Source organism: Mytilus edulis, chromosome 3, assembly GCF_963676685.1.
Source record: "Mytilus edulis chromosome 3, xbMytEdul2.2, whole genome shotgun sequence".
NCBI classification, from domain to species: Eukaryota; Metazoa; Mollusca; class Bivalvia; order Mytilida; family Mytilidae; genus Mytilus; species Mytilus edulis.
The window spans coordinates 59,189,351-59,202,123 of record NC_092346.1 but is presented as its reverse complement, the minus strand read 5'-3'; the positions used below and the strand labels follow the sequence as shown (position 1 = coordinate 59,202,123).

At 31.0% G+C, this 12,773-nt stretch overlaps 1 protein-coding gene across 13 annotated transcripts in view; it reads right to left on the bottom strand.

Moving 5' to 3' along the window:
* LOC139514409 (neurexin 1-like) overlaps window positions 1-12,773 on the bottom strand; it is a 91,001-nt gene that overhangs the window by 6,674 nt on the left and 71,554 nt on the right. For 5 of the 13 annotated variants that reach the window (XM_071303602.1, XM_071303599.1, XM_071303600.1 and 2 more), the window contains 6 exons: window positions 12,355-12,529; window positions 4,839-4,946; window positions 3,935-4,025; window positions 3,022-3,055; window positions 2,248-2,721; window positions 68-333 (listed from right to left, as the gene is read on the bottom strand). In XM_071303602.1, the coding sequence (XP_071159703.1) occupies window positions 68-333; window positions 2,248-2,721; window positions 3,022-3,055; window positions 3,935-4,025; window positions 4,839-4,946; window positions 12,355-12,529 (1,148 nt within the window). The remainder of the gene's footprint in view (window positions 1-67; window positions 334-2,247; window positions 2,722-3,021; window positions 3,056-3,934; window positions 4,026-4,838; window positions 4,947-12,354; window positions 12,530-12,773) is intronic. The other 8 variants (XM_071303608.1, XM_071303607.1, XM_071303609.1 and 5 more) reach the window with 3 other exon arrangements.

Genomic DNA, 12,773 nt, shown 5'->3' with positions numbered 1-12,773 from the left:
GTATCAATAGGCTAGTACAGCAGGTGCTGTTGGTGATTTCTTATTTTGTGAACGCTCATTAATTTACCTTGGCCTATGTGTGTCTAGTTGTATTGGCTGTATTTTTTGATGTGGCCTTTGTTGATGGTAGATATTTAAGTACCTTGGCTGAGGGGTTTCTGGGGGTTTTGGCGTAGAGAATGTTATGATTGTTGATGTCGGTAGAATGATGTCATCAGCTGACCCAGCGCCACTGAACGTTACACATTCATCCTCGTCATCACTCATGCATTCCAAACCATCTTCAGTTGATACTATGATCTCATCAGGAACACCTTGCATTGGAGTTGTCTGCTGCAAAAAAAAATTAAAAGCTCTGGTAAAACACTAAAACTAATTCTAAAAAGGCCTAATCTTTTTAATTAAGTAAAATATTTGAGATTTCATTTTACAAGTTACATACATCCTTTTTAACATTAAAACTACCAAAGATCCTTTCTGTTAGTTTCCACAAAAACTTGATCCTACGTTTGAAACATAAATGTTGGATTGCCAAACATGCTGAAAAATAACACTGATACTCTTTTAAGCATATTGTAGGGTAGTTTGGATAAGGTAAAGATACTGTTATGATATTGTCTTATTGGAAATATAAATTTATTTACTATTTGCTTAATAACTTTAGGTCAACAGTTAAACTCATGCACAATCTATATTAATTTTGATTATGTCTAAATGAAATTGCAACCTTTTATATTTAAAACAGCATGCCAACATGTTAGTTTTGGCTGAAATTTTGATTTATCTAATTTAAAAATGTGAACCTTTTATTAGTCTGTTTTTATTAAAACTATGAGAAAAATGTATTAGTGAATGCCATATTTCTTGATTGTCTGGAAGGACTATAAGTATATAGGTTCTAGAATTTGAATTTCAAATGACTACAGCTACAACTAAAATCAATTTAATGTTGACAATTTTTTTTGCAAGTGCTCAATTCTATTTTTTGCTATAAACTTGTTGCTTCACAGAAAAATATTGATTTGACTTAAAAATGCCTTTGCTTGGGCCATTTTACTTGTCTTTCAAAATATTTTATAACTACAGAGACTCCAACAATAAAACATAATTCAAACTCTTTCAAATATTTCCTTATTTGATTAAGCCATACAATTTTTGCTGTTTATCAGAAAGTGAAGTGACAAAATTAAACATTTATACAATAAAGATTATTTGGTTAATTCTAACTTGTATCAACATTCTATGTTAAATTTTCTAAGACATTAAAAATATAATGACATCTTCTACTAATTATTAGTTCATCTCAATGTTAAATTTTCTAAGACATTAAAAATATAATGACATCTTCTACTAATTATTAGTTCTTCTCAACAAATAAATGTTATGCTATGGTTATCAATTTGATTTTAAATTCATATTTCAACAAAGCAGCAACATTCCTCATCATTAGCAACAGAACATAAAGTCATTCTGAATTAGTCATTCTGATGCTAACAACTCATCGTAAGCTCTGAACATAAAGTCATTCTGGATTAGTCATTCCGGAGCCAACAACTCATCGTTCGCAAAAGAACATAGTCATTCCGGATTAGTCATTCCGAAGCTGACAACTCATTGTTAGCAACATACCATAAAGTCATTCTGGATAAGTCATTCAGACCCTAACAACTCATCGTTAGCAACAGAACATAAAGTCATTCTGAATTAGTCATTCTGATGCTAACAACTCATCGTAAGCTCTGAACATAAAGTCATTCTGGATTAGTCATTCAGACCCTAACAACTCATCGTTCGCAAAAGAACATAGTCATTCTGGATTAGTCATTCCGAAGCTGACGACTCATTGTTAGCAACATAACATAAAGTCATTCTGGATAAGTCATTCAGACCCTAACAACTCATCGTTAGCAACAGAACATAAAGTCATTCTGAATTAGTCATTCCGACCCTAACAACTCATCGTTAGCAACAGAACATAAAGTCATTCTGGATTAGTCATTCCAACCCTAACAACTCATTGTTAGCAACATAACATAAAGTCATTCTGGATTAGTCATTCTGAACTAACTCATTCTTAGCAACAGAACATAAAGTCATTCTGGATTAGTCATTCTGAACTAACAACTCATTGTTAGCAATAGAACATAAAGTCATTCTGGATTAGTCATTCCGGAACATAAAGACATTATGGATTAGTCATTATGGATTAGTCATTCTGGATTACTCGTTCCGACGCTAACAACTTACAACAGGAGATATTTCAATGTTCAACTTATCAGTACCATCAATAACAATAGATTGCTCTCTCCCTCTGTCTTTTGGGTATTTAGCTGGATCCGGTAACAGTTTATTAGATATTGTTGTAGGAGACATTGGCCGGTTTGCTATCGGAATTACTTCATGAATTGAATCTACATGTAAGCTTACATCAGTCTCTACTGTACTAATATCCTTAAACTGATTTATTTGTGGCAATAGAGTAATAGCGGGATCCTCCTCTCTTAATGGAATGTAAACCGAGTCTCCACTAGAATCGTCAATATGTGTATTTTTAACATCATCTTCATCATCCACAGTTAGTATGATGGAAAAGTCATAATCTATATTGTCATTTGTTATCTCCCTTTTATCAATTCTAGACTTTGTATTTACAATGGAATTAATTTCATTGTTATTGAGCACAGTGTCTTTACGGAATGTTTTTTTCTTGATGAATATTTTCTACAATAAATGTTACAATAAGCAAAACATTCTGACATTCATTTTTTAAATCTAGTAACAAGGAAATAATGCATCAAAATTAATTTCCTTGGTTAAATTATTATACATTTCTTAATTTCAAATATACACAATAAAACATGATAGAGTGTGTAAATACATGAACATTAATAATGTGAATCACTGTGCACCTTGCTATAAAATAGTGTGCTTTTCGTCACTGTGAGGATGTGAACAAACTAATATACTGGGTGATTAAAAGAATGATATTAATTATAATTAATAATTCTGATAAAAACTTACTCTAGTTTCTCTAGTCGACTGCATTACTTCTCTCCTTAAAAAATCAGAAATGTTATGCATATAAGGCCACACCAATTAAATTTCTTGTTCTACGGATATTAAAAAAAAAAAAAATGTTTAGAAAAAAATATGTGCAGGCGGCTCTGTCGAACACAAGGAATTAATTAGATTGGTGTGACCTTAAGGTTCATAATGCAAAGATATTCTTTGAAAGTTCTAATATAATATGATGTGATACAACTGATCAATGACCACAATCAATGACCCTTTTTTTTTGTTGTCTACGAATATATAGCTCCCTGTAGTTACAGTGTTTTTTAAGGGTTTTTTTTCTTCCCTTTCTGATTAATTTCAAAATTTCTATGCCGTGGAAATGAAAGAAATTCAGTAGCTGGAAAGAGTGATACATTCAGGTGCAGATCATAAAATGTCTCTATAGATTTTTTTCTAAATATTAGAAATATGTTGTGACTTCAGTATTGTACATTAAACATACAACAGTGTTTGCAGGAAAAAAAAACCAGCAGGTGCAATGTTTTAGTATGACAAAATGCAATAAAAAAACTAATAGGAAAATTAATTATGTCCTGGGCCAATTGCCCTCCTTGTAAAAGTTGAAACTTGATAAGCAACTCAGCAGTATGCAATTATAAACCTCAAATCTTCTAAAATTATACTTTATAACTTGAAAAAGTCAGAACAAGTAAAATATTTCAGAAATGTTCAATGCCCAATAGCTGTAACTGTATTAGAAGTCTTAAAAGCACATAATCCAGAGTGAAAAGGGAATGGAAATAGTTTACGCCCAAAGAGTGGCAAATTAAGATATTAAAAGATATACTATTGTTATCCTAAACCTTATTGTCGTACATCTCTCTTACCATTTTCATCTCTTCTCTTTTTGTATCCTTACCTTTTAAGCCTTACGTCTCCCTCTATTGATATTCTCCTATCTCCCCCTTCAGCTGCCTTCTCTAGTAAAGGAAGACCATTAAATACTAGACCTACAAATGTAAAATATAATGGGTTAACTTACTGATACATAAAAAAAGGCCATTAATTATAAAACAAGGAAATATAAAATTCTGATGTCATTCATTAAATGTTTTTATTTTGTATGTCCACCTTAAAATTAATGTTTACAGTTGCTGCTCTCCCATTAAGTATATAGATTGATTTTATAAAAAAAAAACCTTTTCTTAGAAAAAAGAAAAAGATCCATTATAGGTATGTTTTAAAAAAAATATATCACCTGTATTTTTATTAATGTATCAGGTTAATGTTTTTTAGATCCAAGATTAATATAACCATCATAAATATTAAAAAAACTGAATCTATAAAAGTTCAATTTGTACATGAAGAAGAATTGTGGGTCAAGGGTTAATATCTTAAATATTCTCTAAATACCACACCTGAACTACTTTTACAGGCTTAAATAAGTCTAATGTAACTCTCATTGAAAAGCATTAGTAAATTCCTATTGCAAAACCTTTGTTTCATTAATTAAAAAATATAGGAAGATAAAACTCAATACAAAGTAATTCTGAAAGTTGAAGTTATAAATGATGTAATTTCATTTTCTGCTAACCTATGGAGGTAACAATGAAAATTAGGACAATTAAACCTAATATAGTTTGTCTGTTGACCTACTTTTTATTTGCTATAATCTACTGATTGGTTGAAGTAAAGCTTCACAAGGTCAGATGTGAATGAGGAAACGAAACAAGAATACCATGATTATTCACACCACCATTTTTAGTTAGATGTATACCGTAAGATAAGTAAGACTTGCTCTGAATAACTGACATAATATTTACCAGAAATGGTCCCATGGAATGTTTTCTCTAAACGTCCCTTATTTCTCTTCATACCACCAATATATATTCTGGCTTGATTGTTAAATATGTTCCATCTTTGTTTGTGAACTGAAAGTATACAAATACTATTAATAAAAGGAATGCAACACTCAAAATATACATATAGACTTAAGTTAAAAATATTTTGACCCTTACATTACAACATTTTCAACTTCTTTTATAAGTATTTAACAATTTAAAGGCTTCAGTCTGTATCAGAACACATTAGTCTTGACAGAAATGTCTTATGAAATTTTGAAGTACACTGCAGCAGTTTCCTCGTAGTTGATTTCTTTGCTATCCCTTTGAAAATTATAGAAACAGTACATGCTTTCATTCAAAACACTATCCAAGATATTTTCCATATCAACCGGAGCAGAAGTTTTCCGAAGATTCATTAAAATTGAAATAAGATCTAATAGATAGATGCAGATATATTTCTGTAGTAAATCTTCTGTCTGTTGAACTGTACCTTCTTCATCATCCAGTTGTAGATCATATAGATCTGATTCCAGACTGACTATGGAGCATTAAAAAGTTTATGTAAGCATTGTACAATATTTCTATGTTTGAAATGGACAGCTTAATCTACCACACAGTGCTGCTTTTATAATAACTTTTTCTAAGGATCAATATTTACAATACATGAATAACTATTTTGAATTTAAAAAAATCTATGATAACATAAGTTTCTAACAAAATCACAACTAAAAAGTTTGCAATGCCAAAACACATGCGGTAACATTGCCTAGCAATAGCCTCACCAATATTGGACCTTCTTCAGAGGCAGAACTATGGATTTATAGTGGCCACATACCCCATTTTCTCTTAAATTATTTTTTACAAATAATAACTGAAGATGCAAACAGTCAAGATTTAGTACTCAGAAATAAGACAAACTCCCTTTGTCAAATGAATTGGTGACTCCAGCATAATTTTGATGATTTTTCGTCCTAGTTCAAAACTTTGAAGATCAAGGGATGATGATACATGTGTCTTTAGTCTGTATGTAGAGTTGACCTCCAGTGAACACATTGACCCAAAGTGCAGAGGTTAAAGTTAACCTGATCTAAATATGGTAGTCTAAAATGGTAATTTTTTGCAAACAATGTGGAATTTTCTTATTTTTCCAGAATTTTGGCTTTGCTTGGACCTGCAAACAGAAGCAGTTGTTCCTTAAGTGTATTTCAATAATAAGCTTGAACAGTTGTTATATGCTTACATGTTTGACACAATTTTATGAAGTTTTAGGCCTCTGTATTGTGTGTCCCAGACACCGAATAGAAAGTCCACCCCTCGTATTTGGGCTCAAACTGCACCTTAAACCTGAGAAACATGACAATAAATAGCCTTAGGTTGAGGAAACATGCATCAATTTGGGAATAAATACCATACAGTTGACCAGTTAAAGTATGGGGATAATCGGAGCTAAGAACAGTATTTTGTGTAGAGGCAGTGATATTATGACCCCCGCATGAAAAGGGTTACATGGTTTTTAGGATCCTCTGAATCAAAACTATAAACTTTAAAGTAAATCCTTATCAAAGTCAGAGAAACTTTAAATTATAACATAAAGATGACATTTTTGTAATTGAATACCGGTACCAACAGTTAACAAATTAAAATGAAACATTCCTTCTTCAAAAAACATGAACAGATAGACACAATTATCTAAATATGTTGTATAACATAATGTGTGACACAAATGCCAAGACTTAAAAATTATCTCTATGTGTCCCTAGAGGTCTGGTGATACAAAATTACTACTCCAATAACATACAACAATTGTTCCAATATTAGAAATCACTTTTCAAAAATATATCAGGATGATAGACTTAAAATGAACATGAAACTATAAATTCAATAGTTAACCAACATAAATCATTATCATAGTAAATTTTCAGCTCCAGTTATATTGTAATTAAATAACTAACCATAATCATAACTGCACATTTTATATTTTGTTTTCTTCACAACTAAAACAATAAATAAATTCTGACGATTTTCTCAAGTACAAAATGGTAAAACACTGTTATGTTAAATTTTATCATTTAATCAAAATGTAACTTTTTACACTAAAACACTTTTACAAACATTTTATCATTTTCTAATGTCTTGTTTAGAAGGGAGAGAATAGCAATCAATAATTATACAGCAAATTTATGACATATATACAATAATGATCACATTAATTTCTACATATAAAAGGTTTTCCTCATAAAAATGGTTCTATTTCAGGTTTATTTCACCTATGCAACTGATTATAAAAATTGGTCAATCAATACACACATCAACATAAAAATATTGGAAAATCTTGAACGGATTAAAGTGTTGGATTTCAAAGAAAAAAACAAGGAAAAAAGGTTTTTTTTACATAAAAAAAATCTGTATCAAAGAAAGAAGTATATATATATGTTATACTTTACTATAGAAACCACTTTATAAATTAACCACAAAAACTCAAGTGGGAATGACAAATTAACTGTTAAGGAATGTGCATAAGATAGAAATAAGTCTTTTAATTTTGGTTCACTTTTACATGTCAAGAATAACTAGTTTATGTCTGCTGAGAATTGTAGCAGCTACAGGTTTGAGTTGCAGCTCTGATATAGACATAAGAACCTGTTGTTCAGTTGCTGTTTTTGTTGATGTGGTTCATAAGTGTTTCTCGTTTGTCGTTTTTTATAAAGATTAGACTGTTTGTTTTCCTGTTTGAATGGTTTTACACTAGTCATTTTTTAGGCCCTTTATAGCTTGCTGTTCAGTGTGAGCCAAGGCTCCGTGATGAAGACCGTACTTTGACCTATAACGGTTTACTTTTTTACCAATTATGACTTGGATGGAGAATTTTCTCATTTGCACTCATACCACATTTTCTTATATCAACATAGAAAATGTTCTTTAACAAAATAAATTTTAAAAATACAAATGGTTAGAACACAAAAATTATTACAATTGAAATTTTTTGAATACCTATATGTTCAATTTAAACGCTAAGTTGGTTGGACGGCAGGAAATACATAAACAATTTATATTGTATTATCAATTCAGGATATGTTTTGGTCATCTTGGTTGAGGTTTTAATTTGATTTAAGTTTATCTGTACAGAAAATGTCATTACAAGCATCAAATTTAAAAAATATTGCATAAACTACTAGAATGAACCTTTGCAGCACTTCAAAATACAAGCTGTCCATTTCAAACAAAATTTTAAATAAACAGATGTCATACAATAGCTTTACTACTCAAAACAACTTCTGTTATACATAATAAATGCTATAAATCTATGTAACTCTCACTTTCATTACTGTAAATTCAGAAATTATTGTGTGCATTTATTATTGCGATTTTGTCATTTTAGACTTAAATGCGATTTTAATTTTACGATTTTGAGGAAAATCCTGTTAAATTCATATAAAATGTTTCAAAATGCGAGTTTAAATTATTGCGCTTACAACTCAGTCGCATTTTTCACAATAATAAAAACCTGGCATTAATTTCTGAATTTACAGTATATCAAACTTGCATGGACTAGTCTCCTCTATACCATGTTGATTGTTTAATAAACAAGTAAAAAGCTGGCACTGCCAACTGATGCTCTAAGAACTGCACATTTATTGAGAATAACCATCGTTATTTAAAGGGTTTAAAATATGTGTACTATGCTTAAAAGGATAAATAAACAAGTAATAGAATTTTTCGTCTTTGTAAATAGGTTCATAGCAGGATACTATCCCAAAAGCTTCTTTGATTCTTTTTAGAAACAGTGATTTCAGAACTTTTGACCAAAATACATCAGTAGGATTATTCCCCTTGCCTTTATCTCAATTCTATATAAGTTTTTTTACAATTGAGCAAGACTTGATGAGAAAGTCAGGGTACCATCTGGGAACCATTTTTGTAAATTATTTTCAGTTTGTTAATTATAATGACCTTGACTTTTTCCACATTTGACCCCAAAAATTAATAGGCTTATCCCCTCCCTCGACTTGTTTCTTTATTATTATGAGGCTGACTTCATGCAGGAACTTCTTAGGAAGAAAGATAAGAAGTTAGCAATATCCTTTAACTCTACTTTCCGCTATATAGATGATGTTCTTTCACTAAACAATTCAAAATTTGGTGACTATGTGGAACACATCTATCCAATCGAACTAGAGATAAAGGATACTACAGATACAGTTAATTCGGCTTCATATCTTGACTTACATCTAGAAATTGACAATGAGGGTCGGTTGAAAACAAAACTTTACGACAAAAGAGATGATTTCAGCTTTCCAATTGTGAACTTTCCATTTCTAAGTAGCAACATTCCAGCAGCACCTGCATACGGGGTATATATCTCCCAATTGATACGATATTCCCGTGCTTGCATTTCCTAATGTGATTTTCTTGATAGAGGTTTGCTGCTCACAAGGAAGCTATTAAACCAAGAGTTCCAAATGGTGAAGTTGAAATCATCCCTTCGTAAATTTTACGGACGCCATCACGAGTTGGTTGACCGTTATGGAATAACCGTTTCACAAATGATATCGGACATGTTCCTTACGTCGTAACTACAATCCCCTTCCCTTTCATGAATATGACCTACCGAATTAGACTATTTACCGGATTTGTAATCACATAAGCAACACGACGGGTGCCACATGTGGAGCAGGATCTGCTTACCCTTCCGGAGCACCTGAGATCACCCCTAGTTTTTGGTGGGGTTCGTGTTGTTTATTCTTTAGTTTTCTATGTTGTGTCGTGTGTACTATTGTTTTTCTGTTTGTCTTTTTCATTTTTAGCCATGGCGTTGTCAGTTTGTTTTGGATTTATGAGTTTGACTGTCCCTTTGGTATCTTTCGTCCCTCTTTTATATCTTACATCTGAATATGTTTTATGCCAATCAGAAAAGTGAATCTCTGTTAATCATCCTAAAACCCTTTCAAAATTCATAATAGTGACCATGGCCTTTGAACTGTTGACCCCAAAATCAATGAATTCATCCCTTTCCCTATATATCTATCAGAAAAAGTTTCATTCCAATCAAGCAAAGGAAGAATACCATCCTGAAAACATTTTTTAAAATGTTCTATTTCTATATTTTTGATAAAAGTGACCCTGACCATAGTCTCCAAAAATCAATAATTGTCATCCTCTTCTATTTAATTTTCATTTGCATAAGTGTCATTCTAATCAAGAAAAGGATAATCAAGTTATCATCCATAAATCATTAGTTTTAGACATAGGATGGAAGGAGTACAGACAAATTAAGAGAACAGATAACTATTAGTTTCTAAATTTTTTTGGGCTAACATAAAAATCTGATGGATGAAATATTTATCTGCTATTACAAAGTATATCCTTTTTTTACAATCATAAGATAAGAAGAAAAGTTGGTATCAATACAAAAGATAATTAGAAATTAGGAATAACAATCTAAAGTGAACTTCAAGGTATGTTAAAAAAAAACATGTTTGCTGATGAATTTCAGTAAATATCTGTTGACATTGACTGGTATTGTCCCGGCTTTGTACTAGTGTATTAAATGAATGTGATGGGTTGAACTATATTTTACAGAATGCTACATCTCCCTCTTTAATGACCTGCATTTCCAAATTACTTTGCATAGACAACAATTTCAGATTTCATATTTTTAACAACCAAATTGACAGAAAAAAGCCAAGTTTTTTTGTAAGGGGTGTTGTATGTGCAGGGAACATTTAATTTATATTGCCCTATCAAATGGGAGAGAAAAATGCATGAGAATCAGCTGGGGTTTTTTTTTTTGGGGGGGGGGGGGGATCGCTATATGGCAATTGTTCAATAAAAAGAATGAAATTAATACATTTTGATACAACTAGGCTCTGTCACTTTGTATTCAATATCAAAAGAAATGATCTCAGAGTTGCAAATTACAACATTTGTAAAAAGAAAGTCCATAATAATTTTGAAACCTTGTATATAAGGCAGTTATAGTGGTTGTGAATTTTTTAAACATGTGTCAAAATGCTTTGAAAATGCATTTCCAACTATTCAAATTTGACTTTAACAGAATTTGGATAAAAAAATACTAAATTCTAGTTTGGTCAAACTTTTTTTTACAGGTAACTTGTTTGTTCTTAAATTTTTTTTAAGTTGCTGCATAGTTGGTCTCAATATACCAAGTAATCATACAGAGTAAAAGTAAAAAATATGTATTACAAATACATAATATATAAAATAGTTGACAAACATAATTCCCGGTTGCAAACAAAAGAAAATTTTTGTTATAGTACAATAAAATATTGAGATATGTAATATAAACTTTTATACCCTGTCAATTCATTTTTACTTGCAGAAAATTCATTTAAATTGAGATGAAGGCAGTAGCAATGATTTTAAGTACAATACGATCAAGATATGCAAGTTGGTTTGATAAATTCAATTCAATTCTACCAAATACTGAAATAGTAAATTATTTTCAAACCATGAATACACATTCAATGAATTTTAGAACAAATTTAAATTCCATAATGAGGCCATTATACTTTTATCCCTTGGTGACCAATATTGTTGCAGCCAAGTGGTACTGCATTTTCTTATTCAAATTTAATGCTGAGTTCGCACTTAATTCGAATTCGATTCCCATTTGAAACGTTTTACGTCCTAACGTCAATTCTAATTCGAATTGCAATACGCGTCAAATTCGCTTTACTGTCCAAACAACATTAGCTTTTAATTTGTATTAACAAAAACGTATTTCTATTGCAAATTGACTAATTTGAATCAATTTGAATTAAACAAGAATGTGTCCATAGTACTCGGATGCCCCACTCGCACTATCATTTTCTATGTTCAGTGGACCGTGAAATTGGGGTCAAAATTATAATTTGGAATTATAATTAGAAGGATCATATCATAGGGAACATGTGTACTAAGTTTCAAGTTGATGTAACTTTAACTTCATCAAAAACTACCTTGACCAAAAACTTTAACCTGAACTTCGCACTATCATTTTCTATGTTCATCGGACCATGAAATTGGGGTCAAAACTATAATTTGGCATTAAAATTAGAAAGATCATATCATGGGGAAAATGTGAACTAAGTTTCAAGTTTATTGGACTTCAACTTCTTCAAAAACTACCTTGACCAAAAACTTTAACCTGAAGCGAACGGACGGACGGACGCACGGACGAACAGAGGCACAGACCAGAAAACATAATGCCCCTCTACTATCGTAGGTGGGGCATAAAAAGAAGTGTGTGTGAACGCGATAAGCGAATTGATTCGCATTCGATTTGAATTCAATTCGAATTAAATGTCCGTGTGAACGAGGCATTAAATGGACAGCAAAAAATGTGAACATGACTTATATCTCACAAAAATATATGAATGATGAATTCACAAAAAAAAAGTGATAATAATCAACACAGTACTAGTTTTAACAATAGTATTGGCTAAATGTAAATAACCAAGACTGCTAAAATTCTCCTTAAATTATTAGAACTTACTGTCTGGTATCTTTACAATAGGTTTATCATCATCTATGGTAAGTGTTGCATTAGAACCAGACCGTTTAAATCGGACCACATGATACTTCCTGTCGTTAAAAGTTTTCAGCATTTCACCAATAGGAATTTCTCTTTGTGTCCCCATGTTGTAATAGATTAAAATATTGCCCATATTCTACAATGAAGAATAAAAGTGGCAATTTTAAAATGATAAAATAAAATTTATGTCTTACAAGAATCAATTGTATATGCAAACAAAAGAAAAGTTGAAATAAAGATAAATTTACATGAAGAAATAATCTTTATAAAATGAAATGGAAATAAAAAACAATTTAACTTTAATAGAAGACAAGTTTGGTGCATGAGAGAAAATCTGCTAAATGCAAAAAATACTTTGAGCTATTCCGATGTCTTTCAGC